Here is a 19,765-nt window from a genome sequence, read left to right as displayed (position 1 = left end):
AAAAGCTTGGCACCCCATCTAGCCCATAGTGAGGGCTCAGTGAGTACTTTGCTCATCATTTATTCATTCCCTTCTAGGCTTGAATGTGGACTGTAAGAGCCAATGTCCGTGGAATATCAAAGCAGTGCCCAATTTTTATTGAGGACAACAATGCCCTTTCCTTAACCACCATTCAGTTGTAACATTGTTGCCAAGGACTAATAAAATGTACTCTTTTTTTAGCTAGGTATGAGCCAAGTGGATAGTATCTTCAGGCTGGGAAGGATTTTGTCTTGCTCAAGACTTACAGCAGTGTTTTTTAATTCTTTTTCCCTAATTTTGCACATTTCTCCCAGTAGAAAGTGTCTGATCAAACGACCTCAATCTATGCAGAATTATTTATTTATAAATTTTATACACTTATTACCATACTGATGTATATATACTTCTATAAAAGTCATCAAAGGGGTGACATAAAAATGAATAGCAATGGAGGTTCTTGTGTTTTCTTTCCTCAACCCAACAGATTGTTTTATAACTAGCCCACTTGCTAAAGGATGTACTTCTGGATCTCACCAGAAGGATCTTGGCAAGATCAGTGTTCTCCGGGGTCACTGAGTGCATGGGACCTTGGCTCACCCATTGGCTCCCTCCCTTCAATTAATCTTATCAAAAGTACCTGGTTTAAACCCTTAAGAAAAAATTAGAATCCAATGATAGAATGATGATTTAAAAGGCTTTATTTCCAGAGGAACCAGCTTTTTATGTACATGCTAAATGCAGTACTTCACTCCAAATGAAAAGAACTAGACTTCTGATTATACTGTAGGAAAACGAGAAAGGCAATAAAGTTGCAGTACATCCCCGAAGCACACCAAAAGGAGTATGGTAAGGAAAAAGGGGGTTTTATCTCACAAGGCCATAAACACTGAAAAATTAACTTTTCACTCCAGGAAATCAGCAGTCATCAACATGCTCTTTTGCAAAACATTTAAGATTTGTGATAATAACAAGTACTGCAGTGGCATTCCGTGTGGTTCTCCACTTTGGCATTTCCCATCACTGTGGCCTAAAAGGAAAGTGAGAAAAAAGATGGATGGATGGATGGATGGACGGATGGAGGGACAAAACTGAAAAATGTTAAATAACACTGTCTGTAGGCAGCCGGACTAAACAGATGCTTGTTCTGTTTGTACATTCTCTATTTCAGCTAATATTTCACTCTAAAAGTTTGGGTTTGCCCTGTGTACATATGTTATATTCTCTTCCAACCCACCCCTCATCACTTCCACAGCTGTTCCTTGCATTCTGAATAAGTCCAGCTTGTCCCCACAGGTTATTTTTGTTGTAAAGGGATGAATCCATGTACCAGTGTGAAGCAAAGGATGGGTCATTAGACAATTCTGACATGAAACCCCATGGATGTGTTCTGGGGACATTTCTCAGGTTGTACTGTTAGAAAACTTCTGGGGCCCTCTAAGTTCTCACCTTGGTAAATGCTTTGGCCACACAGCATGTGGCTTCTGAAGTGATGTTCTTTGGGACCAACATCGTCTTCTTGGACCTTGCTGGAGTGGGATATGCTCTGGAGAAGCAGCAGCCCATGCATTGAAAAATTGGGGCACCCAACTTGGAGAAGTATTTGTTTTCCTTTAGCTTGCATTCTGGGCAACCTACCACCAAAAAAGGCAAAGAGTAAAATAATCCAAGAATGACTCAAAAAGAAATGGCTCAAGTGGTGGAACATGTGACTCTTGATCTCGGGATTGTAAGTTCAAGCCCCACCCTGGGCATAGAGCTTATTTTTTTTTTAATTGAAAAATAAAATTTAAAAAAAGAACCTGAATTTTCCCTGATTATGAGATGGTAAATATTCTTTTTCCATTGGAAATAGAAGGAAAATAATAAACATTTTTTGGCTGTTAACTTTCATGCATAATATCTATTTGTACTGATTGTATTTGTTTTCATGGGAAATAATTTTTGCAGATATGCATGAGAGATCTCAAGAGTCGTAGTTTCTCACATAAACATAAAAAAAAAAAAAAGAGGAGTTGTTTCTGTCTCTTCAACCATGGATTCTCTATCCGTGTTAATAGCATGCCTATAGGAAGCACAAAACTTGACAGATGAAAACACCATGCTCATCTGAAAGGAGAATTTTGCCCAGAAGCAAAACAGTTTCCCCTTTAGAACATGCTATTGTTTTTTCCCCCCATGGAAAATCCAAATATTGACAGAGAAAAATATGTCAGAATTAAGAAAACTTGGTGAATAGAGAGCCCTGATATCAGACCGGGAGCATCCACACCGGAGAACTGGGATTAAAATATTACCAATTGTCTAAGAAAAACCATAACCAAGAGTAGCTCACAATTTCATCACATATGGAATTATATCAGCTACTCTATGAGATTTTTCAAACAATACAGCAAAGCAAATGTACTGCATAAAATGGTGTTGTTTTTCTCATTTGTTAACTGATGTGAAAATTCGTCTACAGAGGAAATGTTAAAATCTTCTCAAAGCTTCTGGGAAAAATGTAAAAAGAAAATTGAGCTGATTAAATAAGGAGCATTTTCTACTTATAAAACTCGGATAAAGAATAATAAGGAATCTATTTCAGATGAAAATGTATATGCTGCTATTTAAATGGACATGTTCGATAAATTTTCACTACACATCATCTGAACCTAACTTAACTTTATGTGTATAGTCGAAAAGTGTCTGGATATGTACCCAGCAGCAAAGATTTATCACATTTGAAAAGGAAGTGGAAATGTAATTAATGGAGTTATTGATGTACATCTAGAAATGTGTGTTTTTCTTATTACTGCAAATCCGTTCAGCCACATACCTTGCATTGTAAACTCTCCTTCAGGAAAGGAATGGAGAATATGCAGAAACACAGACAATGTGGCCAGAATGACAGCTGCGTATTTTCTGTAGTAATCCATGGCTCTCCTGCAAAACAGAAAAAGAAAACAAAGTTACTCTAAAATTGGCTTACCAGTCATAAAAACAACTAGTAGTTTTAACAGTACTACTAATAATACTCATCAGTGTCTTGACCCCTCAGCTTATAGCTCCTAACACACTCTGGAGCCATGTAAATAAGAAAACAATTTTTCCTTAGGAAAGAGCTAGGAAATCGAATCTTTCCTTTTCATATATAAATCAATAGAATTGGACTTGATGCAAATAAAAAATTCTCTTTTTAAATACGTCATTCTGCTAAGCCTCAGTGTCCTTAATTGTTAAGACATGAAACTTAAACTAGATAATGTCTAAGAAGACAGAGAAGGCGAAAGAGAGAGATAAGCTCATATAAAATAGATAAGCTTATATGTGATATATAAAATGTATAAGCATTCGAGTTCATCCTTCCCATTCCTACACTCCCAGGTGGGAGAACAGAAGGAAAGGATAATGGGGCACCTGGGTGGCTCAGTGGGTTAAAGCCTCTCCCTTCGGCTCAGGTCATGATCCCAGGATCCTGGGATCGAGCCCCACATCAGGATCTCTGCTCAGCAGGGAGCCTGCTTCCTTCTCTCTCTCTGCCTGCCTCTCTGACTACTTGTGATCTCTGTCTGTCAAATAAATAAATAAAATCTTAAAAAAAAAAAAGGGAGAAGGAAAGGATAATGTCTTTTCTGCTTTTTTTTTATTAAGATTTATTTTATTTATTTGAGAGAGAGAGCATGAGAGGGGAGGGGTCAGAGGGAGAAGCAGATTCTCTGCTGAGCCCGGAGCCTAATGTGGAACTCGATGTGGGACTCGATGTGGGACTCGATGTGGGACTCAATCCAGGGTCTCTAGGATCATGACCTGAGCCGAAAGCAGTTGCTTGACCAATTGAGCCACTCAGGTGTCCCTCTTTCCCTCTTTTAGTAGTGAGCTCTAAGATTCATTATCAGCATGCAACAGTAAATGCTAACCCAGCAATGTGGCAAGAGCAGACAGCAGAGAATGTTTATCAGAGTTTTCCTAAATGCATTTCTTGACTTATTTATACCCGTAGATACAGCTTTACCTAAGCATTTTGAGTGCATAAGATCAGGCTAGCCATTGTCAGCTGAATGATTGACCATATCCAGCATTGACCTCACCGCACCTGAGAATGGGCAAACAGGGAATTCGATTGTATCCCTACATTTCCTACAAAAACCTCATATAAGATAAAATGGGTAAGTTTTATTCCTATTTTTAAGTGAAAGTGTTATGGATTACTCATGTTCAAACCATGAGAGATAGATGAACAGAGCATCAGTTACCAATAAAAAGATAATTCAAAACATTTAAAGGAGAATTAGCACCAACTTTACAGAAACTCTTTTAGAAAATAGAGGAGGAGGAATAGTTTCCAACTCATTTTGTGAAGCCACAATTACCCTGACACAAAAACTAGACCAATTCAGTATGAAAGAAAGAAAGAATTCACAAGAAAGATAGAAAGAAAGAAAGAACACAAGAAAGAAAATGAAAGACCAGTATACCTCATGAAATTAGATGCAAAAATCCTAAACAAAATAATAGCAGATCAAACTCAGCAATGTATAAGAAGATTTATATATGACCTACTGGGAATAATTCACATATGCAAGGTCGGTTCAGTATTTGAATATCATTTAATGTAATCTACCATATCAGTAAGATAAAGAAGAAAAAAAATGATTTGATATATCAGTTGACAGCATTTAATACTCTTTCATAATAAAAAGTTTCCACAAACAAGAGTCAAAAGTTTTCTCAACTTGATAAAGAGCATTTACAAAAAACCTGCAACTGACATCATACTTAATGGTGAAAAAATGAATGTTTTCCCCCCAAGATCATCAACATGGCAAGGATGTCCACTCTTACCTGTTATTCAGTATAGTCCTGGAAGTTCTAGCCAGTGTAAAATGGCAAGACAAAGAAATTAAAGACACACAAAATAAAAGGGATGAAATAAAATTATATATATATATGACACGATCACCTATGTTTTTTTTAAAAAAAAAAGGAACCTACAGCAAAGGTCCTGGAACTAATTAGTGAGCTCAACAAGATGGCATGTTGTAAGATCAACACACAAAAATGAACTGCATTTCCTCATACTAAAAACAATAATGTGAAAACAAATTTAAAACACAATACCATTTACAATTGCTCCAAAGAAAATAAAATACTTAATCTACCAACATATATACAGGACTCCTTTGCTGAAAATTACAAAAAAAAAAAAAAAAAAAAAACCTAATGAAATAAATTAAAGAAAACCTAAATAAATGGAGAGACATATCAGGTTCATGAACTGGAAGACTCAACATGGTAAAGGTGTCAGTTGTTTCCAAATTGATCTTTTTTATTGAATGAAATGCCTATCCAAACCCCAGAATAGCTTTTGTAGACAGAGACAAGATTATTATTGAAAGGCAAAAGATCTAGAATAGCTAAAACAATTTAAGAAAGAAAGTGGGAGGAATCGCTATTCCTAGTGTTAGGACTTACTATACAGCAAAAGTAATCAAAGCTGAGTGATATTGGCAGAGGGATAGATACATAGACCAGAAGAACAAAATAGAGAACCCAGAAATAGACCTACACAAATATGGCCAGCTGGCTTTTGACAAAGATGCCAAAACAATTTAACAGGAATTCAACCTTTTCAACAATGGCTGCCAGTACACTTGGACATCCATAGGCAAACAAACAAACAAAAAGTAGATACGAATTTCATACCTTGCATGAAAATCATTGAAAATGAATTATAGACTAACATAAAATGAGAAACTATAAAATTTTTAGAAAAAAATCGGGGGGACTAAGGACTAGGTTAAGAGTTTTTAGGATTAACAACAGAACATGACACATAACAGAAAAATTAATAAATTGGACCTCATCTAAATTGTGGGTTAATGCTTTGTCAAGAAGATAAAAATACAAGGTAGAGACTTGAAGAAAATTACGCAAGCCACATATCCAACAAAGTGTTAGTATTAGAATAGACAATAAGCTCTCAAAATTCAATAGAAAAAAAAATCTAATTAGAAAATGGCTATTGCAGGGGTACTTGGGTGGCTCAGTCTTTTAGGTGACTGACTTTTGGTTTCTGCTCAGGTCGTGGCCTCAGGGTCGTGAGATTGATCCCTAAGTCAGTCTCTGCGTTCAGCAGGGAATCTGCTTAAGATACTCTCTCTCGGGGCGCCTGGGTGGCTCAGTGGGTTAAGCCGCTGCCTTCGGCTCAGGTCATGATCCCAGGTCCTGGGTTCGAGCCCCGCATCGGGCTTTCTGCTCAGTGGGGAGCCTGCTTCCTCCTCTCTCTCTGCCTGCCTCTCTGCCTACTTGTGATTTCTCTCTGTCAAATAAATAAATAAAATCTTAAAAAAAAAAGAAAAAAAGATACTCTCTCTCCCTCTCGCCTGCCCCTCCCCGCTCAAATAAATAAATAAACTATTTTTAAAAGAGAGAGAGAAGAAGAAAATAGGTTTTGCAGCAGAAAGGATATACAGATGGCATATACATACATGGAAAGCATTTAACATCATCAACCTTTAGTAACATGCAAATTAAAACTACAGCAAAATAGCATATACCCATCAGAATAGCTAAAACAAAACATAATGATAATACCAAACACTGGTATGGATGCAGAGAAATAGGATAATTCAAATATTGCTGGGGAAAAATAAAATGAAAACTCATTTGAGAGCTTTTCTTTTTTTTTAAAAAGGATTTTATTTATTTGAGAGAGAGAGAGAGAGGGCACACAAGAGAGAAAGAGAAAGCATCAGCCAGGGGAGGGGCAGAGAAGCAGACTCCCCACTGGATAGAAAGCCTGCTGTGGAGCTTGATACCAGAACCTTGGGATCATGACCTGAGCCAAAGGCAGATGCTTAACCAACTGAGCCACCCTGGTGCTCCATTTGGGAGTTTCTTATAAAACCGACCATATAACCCAACAGTTGTACTCAGGCATTTATCTCAAAGAAATGAAAACTATGTTCATACAAAACTTATATACAGAGAGGTTCAGAGAAGCTTTATTTATAAGAGACAAAAACTGGAAATAGTCCAAACACTTTCAGTAGATAAATAGTTATACAAGCAATGGTATATCCACATGAGCTAATAGTATGTAGCAACATAAAGGAATACATTATTGATATCCATGCAAGGCAGATGGAGCTCAAGAGTATTGTGTTGAGTGAAGGTTGCATGCTGTATGATTCCATTTATATAACACTCTATATAATATAATAAAATTAGAGAGATGCTGAATAAATTAGCAGTTTTAAGGAGTCAGTGTCGGGGAGGGAGCTGAGGGGGGGATAAGACTGGCTGTAAAGGGAGCCACGTGGTGATGGAACAGTTCTGCATCTCGATTGTCATAGTTGTCATACTAATGCACACACGGGATAAAATTGCATGAACTACACACACATTCACACACACGAGCGCACACACACACACACACACACACACAATACGAGTGAAATCTGACTAAGCTCTGTGGGTTGTACCAATGTCAATTTCCTGGTTTTCACATCGTACTACAACTAGTCACAGTATTATCTTCGGGAGAAACTGGCTAAAGTATACCCAGGACTTCTCTGTACATATTTTTGCAACTTCTTCTAAATCTATAATTTTTCAAAACAGGAAATTTATTTTTTTTTAAAAAAGGGCATTCTAAAATGAGGTTTAAAATTGCACGAGTCAAAATTTGTGGTTATTTTTCATGCAGATTGACAGAATGAGACCATATTTTGGCCAAAGGTTTATACCTACCCATACATCTTTTAAGAAAAAAATTGTCAACAGAGCTAACAGTTCGTAATACAGAAAAACAAACTATATGAATATAGGTAAGGCTAAAGCAGAGGTATGTTATTATTTCTCCCTGATGTATGTACTTATACATAAGTAATTATGGGTTTTATTTATCTCTGTACCTAATTAGCACCAAATAAACATTGTTCTGAGTTGGTGGTTCTCAAAGTGTGATCTGGGGACTCTCAAAACTTTTCAGTGAGTTTGTGAGATCAAAATGATTTTCATAGTAACCCTAAGATGCTATTCACTTTTTTCACTCTCAGCTTCTCATGAGTGTTCAGAGAAATTTTCTAGAGGCTACATGACATATGCAATTGCAACAGATGGAGTAAAGATGCACATGGGAATCTAGCTGTGTTCTATTAGGCCAATTTTTGGAAAAAAAATTACAGAAAGATAAAACCATGCCATCTTTCTTACTGTTTTTGTTTGTTTGTTTGTTTGTTTGTTTTGGGAGTTGTCATTTTTTAATAAATATATATTTGTCTTAATATGTAATAGGCTAAATCTTATTGTTTTAAAATGAATAAATGTGTTAAAATTTTTTCTAACCTAATTTCTAAATCAGTAAATATTGAGAAATACAACTTTATAAAAAATTCTTTGGACTCTTCAACAATTTTTAAAAGCATAAACAGTCTCTGAGACCACGAAGTCTGAGAACCAGTGCTTAAGTGATTTACAAAGCCACAAGGAAATTTTCAGAATTGAAACTGGTTTCCTTTTTTAAACTAGAATCATTTTTGTGCTTTGATATTGCAGCTCATATATTATGAAAATTCAGCATTATGCAGTGAACAATTATATCAGAATTAATTCAGAGAGAAACATTTATAACAAGATTGCAGAATGTGAGAGCATGAAGTCAACATACATTTCAGAATCTGCTTCATGGTAAAGTGAAGAGCAGGTTGAAAAAGCAGAACAAAAGTCACCATTGCTGTAGCTTTCAGTAGCAGAAGTGACTTTATCTTTATTTTAAAAAAGAAAGAGGATTAATCAAGCAGAAAGGGATTAACCTTCAAATCCTGAAAACATTTAAATAAATATTTTTATCATTCGAATCACCTTCAGGTCTTTCTGCTTTGGAATTTGGGAGAAAACATTAAGAATCAAGACAGGAAAAATAATTATGTCCAGCTGGGATTTATGCTATTTTGCAAACTATGCTCAATCTTATTCAGATTTCCTGACCTCAGCCTCTTTTGGGATTGCAAGTGGTACCTTGCAGACATCCCAGACTCTCTACATCTGACGCCATGGTCAGTGCTCCAACATGCTCTTACCTCCCACCACCAGCCACATCAGAATGGTGTGAATCCAACAGAAGGTGCGTTTCCTCAACTTGGCCGGGAAAGCCTCTCTCCTCTATCTCGGTCCATCCACCTCAGTCATTTAAGAAGAGGTCCTGCTGCCAGCCTCCCCATGAAGGTTTCACACAACCCCAAAGCCGGGATACATCTCTCCACAATCTGCCCTGAACTCTAGCCAGTAATGTACATGTTGGTTTCTCCATTTCCGTGAAAACCTCCTAAGGGTAGAAACTACACCCCTCTGATCCATCACCATCCCCGGCGGCCGGGTCTTGCACAGAGTAGATGCAATTATGTTGCACTGGGACTTTACAACAATAATAATAGTATCAACCCAAAGTTGCTAACGTAGAGCTGTCATTAAAGAACAAGATAACTCTTGAATGGGGACTTAGAATAAATGTTTAATAAAATAAAGTAATTAAAATAAAATAAAATAAAATAATTTCAAATAATAAATTCATTAGAGACTCTATGTTCTCACCAAGTCCCTAATTTGTAGCTGGCTAACATGTGAATCTCTAAGTGTTGAATATGCCACAGGTAGAAGCCACTGCATGCTGAGATATAAAAGTCATAAGAATTTAAAAGAAAGCTTTAATAAAAAGCATATGTAAGAGCTTCAAGGTTTAAATTGTGTGTCTCATCTCTTAGTTTACATCAAACTATATGTGTGCACAAATTTAAATTTGCTAAGACTGAGGAAAAGACAGCATTCTTGAAAGTATAGAAGAATATTATTGCCATAATTTAATATTATTAATGTTTTCATATTATTTATTGTGATTACATATAAATTAATAAATTAAATTATTTACAAAATAGGTAAACGCTCTACCAGTACATATAAGCTAACCAGCTAGCTAGATAGGCCAAGTATTCGAAACATACACACACATACACACCCTGTATGTCAAATGGGGTACGAAAATCGACACCCCACTTTTGGACATGGAAGTGGCACACATACTGTCATACTACAGAGGGAATTTAGTCTAAGATACTTCTGTGACCTTCTTTGGAAATACAACCCACTATCACATGAAAACTTAGGGGCAATGAATAACCAGGGTGCTTCTCTTTGCATCTCCTCTGCTCTGTGGTTTGTTTTTGTTTGTTTGTTTTTAACATTTTATTTATTTATTTGAGAGAAAGAGAGCATGAGGGGGGGAGGGTCAGTGGGAGAAGCAGACTCCCCGCCGAGCAGGGACCCAGATATGGGACTCAGGACTCCAGGATCATGACCTGAGCTGAAGGCGTTCACCCAACCAACTGAACCACTCAGGTGCCCCTCTGCTCTGTTTTTATGGCAGAAAAAAATCCTTATAAAGTTAGGCACCTGTCTATTGACAATTCCGGCCTGTACACACATATCTGTACACACATGTATACACACATATATGGAGATGTACATATATATCAAAGATTGCTCCAAGAAGATTACAAGTGCTTGGTACAATGTGACATCCCGCCCTTCACTTGCAAAGATGCTGCTATTCCTCCCCACCCCCCACCGCCAAAGAATAAGGTTTTCGGTTTTTCTAAAGGTGGTGATGGGAGGGGTGACTCATCCACACTCTCCACACCAAGAAGCCCATCTGACTCATAGCACACTTTTGAGATGACTGGCTAGGACCAGAGGCACAATTCTTTTTGAACAAAACAGTAGAAATGTAACTGACTTCTAGAGGGTTAGTTAACTCAAGGCTTCACCTCATTAGCCCCATCGAACCCAGCTAACTACCAAGGAGAGGAAAAGTCCAGCTGCCTTCAGTGAATAGTAACGAATGAAAGGGAAACTTTAAGGTAGAGCCTTTAATCCTTGGCACATTGCCTGGCATGAGAAAGGTATTCAATAATCATTTACCAAACAGAGGCTCGGCCTGTTAGTTTTGTGTCTTGCCTGGTGAGAGAAGATAGCCATAGCTCAACCTGAGGAAAGATTTGAAGGAGGAGTGTCACAAGGGAAAGTAGAATGTTTGCCATCCATCATCCCACAACGTCCACGGAGTCAGCACCCCCTCTGCCTGCTGCTGAGTGAATGCCTCTGTTACTAGGTGGACGAATTTAAAGAGCCTGGGGCCAGTAGTAAGGAAACTCAGCTTGGAGTGACCCTGGCAACTACTTTTCTTTGCTCTCACGCTCTAGGGGCAGCAAATGGGTTTCTACCTTGTTCTTATAATGTGCTCGGCACCTAAGGTCCAGAATGAGTGTCTTGCATGATCCCATGTTTCAGCCCCCAGCCTCAATGATCCTCTAGGTTCTAGACATTCCAACATTGCTTCCAGGCACACAGAGACCTTCAGACCCATTAACATATTCGCTGACAGTTTTTCCAAAGATAATGATGTGGATGGTTGAGCAATTGGGGGGGACAAGGAGAGACTGGTTAATGCTCCCTCAATCTGTCCCTGGTCATTTCATCCACTCTTGGATATAGATAATTACTATTTTCTCTATCTTATAAAAAGATGAGTTTGGGGGAGGGGGTCCTGGGTGGCCCAGTCAGTTAAGTCAGCTAAGCTTTGGCTCAGGTCATGATCCCAGGGTCCTGGGATTGAGCCTCCCATGGGGCTCCCTGCTTTGTGGGAGTCTTCTTCTCCCTCTCCCTCAACTCCCCCCTCACTCATGCTCTCTCTCTTTCTCTTGTGCTATCTCTCTCAAATAAGTAAATAAAATTTTTAAAAAATAATTTAAAATAGGCTAAAAATAAATAAATAAAAAGATGAGTTTGGGATAATTTGAGGGAAGTTCAATGTCATTAAGTGCAAAATTTAAGGTCCAAGTTGAACCTCTGAAAGACTTAAAGTCTTTGAATAAGCACCTGCTACATGTCAGGCACCATGCCATGCACTGGAGACACAGACTTGAATAAGCTTCCTGCTCTCTGGCCCAGATACAAAGGCAAGTAACTATGAGAGGTGAAGAATGCTGTAAAGAAAGCATTTGTTAACACTGAGGCATTTGCTGGATGGAGGACATGAAAAAGGAGAGATGACAAGCAAATAAGAATAAGGAGCATCTACTTAACCGGAAGAGAATCTCTATAGCAGTAAATACATATTTTAGTGTTTTGATATTTGTTCAGGGGCTTTGTGGATTCAGTAGTCCCCATAACTTATGAAGCAGCTATAGGTGGCAAACAGTGGGCTTCAAAGCATCCCAGGATCCAGAGGAAAATAAGGCCAAGTGAAGTCACACAGATCAGGGGCAGTATCAGGGATGGGATTTCTGTCTATAAGTCACATAACAGCGTTTTGTGCCTCTTTCGCTGGGGCTGCTGACATGCCATCCAGGCTGAGAAAGACTCGGAAACTTCCGGGGAACGTAAGCCACGGCCATGGCTGCTTGGGCAAGCACCGGAAGCACCCAGGGCCCAGGGTCATCCTGGTGACATGAGTCATCGGCCCAGGATCAACTTCAACAAATCATACCCAGGTTACTTTGGAAAAGTTATTTTTAAAGCAAAGTTCTTGGGGCGCCTGGGTGGCTCAGTGGGTTAAAGCCTCTGCCTTCGGCTCAGGTCATGATCTCAAGGTCCTGGGATCGAGCCCCACATCGGGCTCTCTGCTCAGCTGGGAGCCTGCTTCCTCCTCTCTCTCTGCCTGCTTCTCTGCCTACTTGTGATCTCTGTCTGTCAAATAAATAAATAAAATCTTAAAAAAAAAATAAAATAAAGCAGAGTTCTTATTATTACCAAAGCCAGTATTGCAGTGACCTTCTTTGGAACTACAGCCCACTATCACATGGAACCAGAGCTTCTGTCCAGCTGTCAACCTTGATAAAGTATGGGACCAACTCCATCAGCCAACTGGAAGAAATGTGGCCAGAAACAGGACTGGAGCTGCTCTTATCATTGATGTGGTGTGATCCGGCTACTGCAAAGTTTTGGGGAAAGGAAAGCTGCCAGAACAACCTGTCATGGTGAAGGTCAAATTCTTCAGTAGAAGAGCTCAGGAGAAAAACTGGGTGGTTGTGGTGCTGCATCCTCTAACTCAAAGCCATGTGGAGGGAGGAGGTCCAATAAATGCCAAAGAGTGCTTTACAAAAAACGACAACAACAACAAAAAAACAACAACAGTGCTTTGTGTCTTCACAAAACATTCAAAGGGATCCAACTTGTTTTCCAGATGAAATGGGGAGAAAGGAAATGGAAAAAAGGTGTTCCATGGACAAGAGAAATATATAGCACAACTTGTACAATTTCTGTCTTACAGAACAGAGGTTTCCATAAGGAAGCACCGAACAAAAGATGACCTTGAGATATTTATCTTAAATATTTATTTTAAAAATAAAGGAAAAAAGCAAGCAGTAATTAGAAGAAAATTCAAGGGCTTATGGATTTATGAAAATAACTTTAATCCCTATGACCATTCTTTTAACCATCATATTTTAAGAAGTTTCTTTTCTTTTCTTTTCTTTTTTAAAGATTTTGTTTATTTATTTGACAGACAAAGATCACAAGTAGGCAGAGAGACAGGCGAGAGAGAAGAGGAAGCAGGCTCCCTGCTGAGCAGAGAGCCCAATAAGGGGGCTCAATCCCAGGACCCTGAGATCACGGACCCACGTGGAGGGCAGAGGTTTTAACCCACTGAGCCACCCAGGTGCCCCAAGAAGTTTCTTTTCTTAATTGAATAAATTTAAGGGGCTTATAATAAGATGCACACTTTCTACTTTAATTTTTATTTAAAGGCATGTTACAATGTTAATTATGTAATTAAAATCTTGGTTTTTCCATTACCCTCTGGTTTTCCTGGCATATCAGCATTTTTTAAATTGTTTGCATACTAAATCAATAAGAAATTTTGATAAAACGGACTCTATGCACCACAAAATATTGTTCTAAATGAGAATTTCAAGTGTTTGCTGTTTAAAAATACCCAATTTTTAAAATTAACATTATTGGAATAATAAATGCTGGCAGGAATAAAACACTGGATAGGATCAGTTTGTCACTCAGAAAAGTAAAATATCCAAAGGCTAGAAAAGTTTCATATGGAGCATTATTATAGCAATATAAGAATGTTTCTTGTAACTTTTTAAATTTGTGCATTGTATTTTGTTATGTTTCTCTGAGCTATTTTGAGGCAATCTTTTGACACACCACACATCATTCCCATTTAAAAGCATTAAAGCATAAAAACATATTTCATTTGCCTTGAAGTTTTTCAATAATAGAATAGATGGGCAGGGTTATTGATTTCTCTTCCCTGGTATCTTACTTTATAAGGATTTGTTTTTCTGTAATAAAAACACCAGAAGGGCTTCAAAGAGAAGCTCCTTTGTTGTTCATTGCCCCTAAGTTTTCATTTCTGTGGCAGGTTTTACTTCCCAAAGGTGGCAACAAAAATATATCTCAGCCCATTCCTTCTGTAGCATGACCTTGCCATTTCCACAACAAAACACAGTGTGTCTAGGGGCATCTGGGTGGCTCAGTCGGTTGAGCATCTGCCTTGAGCTTAAGTCACAATCTCACGGTCCTGGGATTGAGCCCCACATTGGGCTCCCTGCTCAGTGGGGAACCTGTTTCTCCCTTTCCCCCTGCCTGCTGCTCCCCATTCATGCTCTCTCTCTTGCAAATAAATAAACCTTAAAAGAAAAAAAAAGAAGAAGAAGAGGAAGAAAACCCACAGTGTGTCTATTTCTGTACCCCATTTGACTACTGAAACCAACAGAATATGGCAGGAACAATATTGGGCCGGTTGTTAGGTGTATCCAGGCCCTAACTTGGCAGTTCCTGCTTCCTGTCTCTTAGAAGACAGTTGCCAGGGGCACCTGGGTGGCTCAGTCATTAAGCGGCTGCCTTGGGCTTAGGTCATGATCCCAGGGTCCTGAGATTGAGCCCCACATCAGGCTCCCTGCTCAGCGGGAAGCCTGCTTCTCCTACCACTCCCTCTGCTTGAGTTCCCTCTCTCTCTCTCTCTGTCAAATAAATAAATAAAAATCTTAAATTAAAAAAAAAGAAAAAGACAGTTACCAGATAGAAAGTGCTACTACTCTGAGATCACCCTGCAAGAAGAAGCTAACCTACACGGAGAGAGAAAAGAAGGCCAAGCAGTAAGAAATGAAGAAGTCATCCTAGATGACCCGTCCAGTTGAGCCTCCAGATGACTCCAACCCCAGCCACAACCTGACCATAAACACCTGAGAAACCCAAGTGAAAAACAGCCCAGGTGAGCCCAGGGTCACCTACAGAACTGACAGAACAGTAGCTTGTTTTACCTACTAAGTTTTGGGGTAATTGGATTCACGGCAATAGATCACTGGAACAAATATCTATTGCTCTCTCTTATAACAAAAATTTTTCCTCCAGGGTCTGAAATATAGGACCCCAATCTTGTCTTTCTGCTTTCTCCTCTTTCTACTGTCCTCTTACTTTTCCTCTGTGGGAGGTTATTTCTATAACACGTATTCAGTTTACTCTATTTGGGAAATGTAGCAACGTGTGAAAAAAAAATTGGAGTGAGCATTATACACAGTATCTGCAATACTGGCTTCAGTAATAATAAGAACTCTGCTTTAAAAATAACTCCTACAGGGGCTCCTGGGTGGCTCAGTGGGTTAAGCCGCTGCCTTCAGCTCAGGTCATGATCTCGGAGTCCTGGGATCGAGCCCCGCATCGGGCTCTCTGCTCTCTAGCGGAGCCTGCTTCCTCCTCTCTCTCTGCCTGCCTCTCTGCCTGCTTGTGATCTCTCTGTCAAATAAATAAATAAAATCTTAAAAAAAAAAAAAAACCTCCTACATTTAATGGAGCACTTGTGTGCGCTAGATATTCTTTTGGGCACCTTGAACACATCAACATATTCAATGCTGATGACAATCTTGTCAAGTATTACTTTTATTTTGGCTAAAGAAATTCTTGAGGCAAAGTAACCCAGACAAAGTCACAAAATTTGTTGCTAGTGGAGCCTAGATTTTCGAATATCTCTTTACAATTCCAAACTCCAAGCTCTGAACCACACTTCGCTATACAGCCTTCAAATCTTTATATTTTACAATGGCGTTCTTAGATGATTTTTTCGGATGGTGTATCCCTAAATAAGATGCCAACATTTTTTTGTCTAGAGCAACATTATGTTATGCCAGCTTAAATATAACTTGCCCATGTAATTTTTGATTTTACATATTTATCTGACTTCACCTTCTTCAGAACAGCCTCAAGAAAGCCATTCCATCTGGATAGAGAGGCATTTTATACCTGATCAAGTTGTGAGGACTGGTGTCTGACTGTGGGAGAAAGGAGGAAACATTGGCTTTCACGTTAACAGTCCTTTGTTTGAATCTTTTTACATCTCTATGAGGAAAGCCTTGTGGTGGCACAGAATTCTTAGACTAGAAAACTATGCTTCAGAAAATTAAAGGGATCAGCCAAGGTCACGTGGAAAGTGATCTGTTCCTAAGATCATATTTCTTCCACCTATACCACTTCTATAGCCCTACTTAGTTAATCCATTACCTCCTTTAGGACATTGATTTACCTATAGATCATGCTGTTACAATTGTCTTCTCTAATTTGTTTCCCAATATTGCCCCTGATTCCACACTAGTTCAGCCTCAGCCCCTTTTAAACCCTCTGTGAACCCTAAACCCTGTTTAAACCCTCTATTGTATTAAGGATGCTAGAGCATTTTTATAATGTTATCTCTGAGTCTGATGAACCAAGAAATTACCAGATTACTTTGTACAACATTACAATATGTAATGCTGAAATGTTACACACCAAGACCAGAATTTGCAAAGATCATAAATTGATAACAAACTACTCCAGGATTCACATCTGTAAAAAAAAGGGGGGGGGGGAATTTGGTGCTTTGGTTTGTACTGTTCTCAATGGAAATATTAATTGATTCCTATACATTTTCTCTTTGTGAAAGCAGATTATCATGATCTCTTTTTAGACAAGATGTACATTACTTTCTAATTTTACTCTTTCTATTTCACAGCTTTACTTTGAGTTTTCATGTAAATTTGAGTCCCACATTTATAAGAAATGTACAATGAAACCGAGACTCTGTTCTGGAACATAATCAATTGCTTTTCTAGCATTGTTCACATGCTACCCTTTTCAGCAGGAAATGGTAAGAAATATGACTCAAAATTTCAAAAACTCTATTACTGAAAAGAGAGAGAGAGAAAGGAAACTTAAACCAAAACCAAAGTTAAAATTGAAATGAAAGCACATGAGCTATTCATAAATGGTAACTGTTCTTATCTTTTTTTAAATAATTCAAACTATAGCAAAGTATTACAATACAATTTGGATGACCAATATTTTAAATAGTTGATCTGGCGTTGGGTCAAGTAATTATTTAAAAGGTATCTTCAGGGGTGCCTGGATGGCTCAGTGGGTTAAGCCTCTGCCTTCAGCTCAGGTCATGGTCTCAGTGTCCTGGGATCAAGCACCACATCAGGCTCTCTGCATTGCTTCCCCCTTCTCTGTCTGCTTACTTGTGATCTCTCTCTCCCTGTCAAATAAATAAATAAAATCTTTTAAAAGATAAATAAAAATAAATTAGAAAAAGATATCTTCGGAAAATTAAAAAGAGTCCCCTGATCTAATATAAAAAAAAATATTATTTTGGGGTGGGGAAAGGATTGTAAGTGCTTAGGAAATAAAAGCTCCTATGACGTTTAAATGGAGCTTCTGCATTCCCCAAGAGACCCATAATTCTTCCATGCACCCAAATCCTATTTCTTGATACTAATAAAGAGGGACAAGAGAGCACTTTTATTTTCTAGCCTCACTTTCCCAATAAGCTGCCGTTTCAACTAGTGCTCATGTAAATATAAGGTTAACAAAAGTTTCCAGAAACTCTCATTGGAACACAACCAACTAGACTTGGTCAGGAGATTCAGAATTACAAAGTCATCAGTAGTAACTGGAGAAATAGCTCTGACTCTTATTTTTGTAACATTTTATGAAGAAAATGCAAACAATGTTGTCCAAAAATTTTCAGCTTGACTCTATTCACGTCTACAGGAAAACATCTATTCAGAAGATACCAGAAGCTATGATCATTCATTCAGCTAAACAAGTGAGCGGCTTTATCACTGGCCAGATTGAAGATATAGTTATGCATCATTTAAAAACTGATTAGGGGCCCCTGGGTGGCTCAGGCTGTTAAGCGTCCGACTCTCCATTTTGGCTCAGATCATAATCTCAGGGTCCTTGGACCCAGCAGAGTCTGGCTCCCCACTCAGCGGGGAGTCTGCTGGAGATTCCTCCTCCCCTTCTCCCTCTGCCCCTGCCCCAAATAACATGCTCGCTCATGCTTTCTCTCTCCCTCTCTCTAAAACAAACAAAAATCTTTAAATAAATAAATAAACAAATAAATAAAAACTGATGGTAAAACAGTATCCGCAACTTATATAATATCTACTCTCCTTCTACCTGACCCATGTAAACCACTCAAACTAATGTCTTTCAAATGACACCCAATATTTCTTGAAGAAAATTTTTTAGATACTGACAGGCACTTGCAGATCTCAGCAGGAGACATTTGGTTTCTGGTTTCTGTTAGATAACATCTTAGCCTGTGATCACAGACCACAGTTTTGCAGACTTCCTCCCAATTCAATCATGAGTGCCGAAAAGAGAACGTGTAAATGTCTGTCTCTCTCCTCACGAAGGCTTATGCATAGCTGACCTATATTATAGAATATTATACTCCTTACTCAATTAAAATCCCAGAAATTGTTTCATTTATATTACCTTCCTCAGGACTTTTTGCAGGATGTGTTCAGGGCAGTTGATTGTGGATCTGAAGAGGGATTTTAGCTTTGCCTTGTGATTTCTCAGTAACTACAGTTAATAAAGTTCTCACTTGTCTTTTATACTAGCAGAGTAATAAAAACTGCATGTTGCCCACCTGCATCTAAGCCCAGGGATCAACAGTAAATTCCACCCAGTGATTGAATGGTCCTTCATGTAATTACCATGACATCAATTTGATCTTATCTTGTTTCAACCCTTAGATCATTTTTTGTTTTGAGCCCTTTTCAGGCGGTGGTGACTTCAAGGTCAGCCTATGAAAAGAGAGTACACTCATTATCTATGTAATTTTATCAAGACTTACACACAACATCCTGAAAGTGGACACTTTCCTATAAACAAGACTCTATTAATATTATATTTAATTAGCTAAGTACCTGATGTTTACTTAAAACAGGAGAGGAACTGTAAATGTCAGATAGTAGATACAGAACATTACCAGGCTTACGTTATTCTAGTAGGAAACAGAAAAATAAAACACGTACCTATTTAGATTTTTCTAATCCATTACTATGTATTTGGATTTGATAAGGATGCATAGAGAAAGCATGAGATAGTTCTAAGAAAGACTGGTTAGTTCTCAACCATGACTTTTTCCCTTTTTTAAAAATTTCACATCTGTAAGGCTCAGTTTCCGCCTAAACAAAAAATACATGTTACAACTTGCCAGCTGGGGACATTTAACTCCAAGGTTCCCAAACCATGTCTCTCTAAAACTACCCAGCTCCTCAGGATTCAACTCTGGCTTTTATCCAGAGATTATGATCCTTCCAAGCGTCCACTCTCCATCTACTGTGCTCAGTGCCATTTCTGTAGGAATTGGCTTAAAAATAAACTACCAAGGACCTCCCCAGGCGAGGGCTTAGAAGGTCTGTGGGATACA

General features: G+C 38.4%; 1 protein-coding gene and 1 pseudogene across 1 annotated transcript; one reads left to right on the top strand and one right to left on the bottom strand.

The window, feature by feature from the left end:
- Window positions 1–825: 825 nt before the first annotated feature.
- Window positions 826–19,389, bottom strand: LOC111158799 (glycoprotein hormones, alpha polypeptide). The gene is made up of 4 exons (XM_022521059.1): window positions 18,823–19,389; window positions 2,837–2,943; window positions 1,468–1,652; window positions 826–1,048 (listed from the first exon to the last, which is right to left on the bottom strand). Exons 2-4 carry the CDS (start codon window positions 2,934–2,936, stop codon window positions 971–973), a joined length of 363 nt encoding a protein of 120 aa, XP_022376767.1. The 5' UTR covers window positions 2,937–2,943; window positions 18,823–19,389; the 3' UTR covers window positions 826–970.
- LOC111158785 lies at window positions 12,396–13,244 on the top strand (annotated as a pseudogene).
- Window positions 19,390–19,765: the final 376 nt, after the last annotated feature.

The sequence above is a fragment of the Enhydra lutris genome, unplaced genomic scaffold (assembly GCF_002288905.1).
Source record: "Enhydra lutris kenyoni isolate GAN:26980312 unplaced genomic scaffold, ASM228890v2 scaffoldscaffold63, whole genome shotgun sequence".
Lineage (NCBI taxonomy): Eukaryota > Metazoa > Chordata > Mammalia > Carnivora > Mustelidae > Enhydra > Enhydra lutris.
The sequence above is the reverse complement of the archived record's forward strand: the minus strand, read 5'-3'. Positions and strand labels throughout refer to the sequence as shown.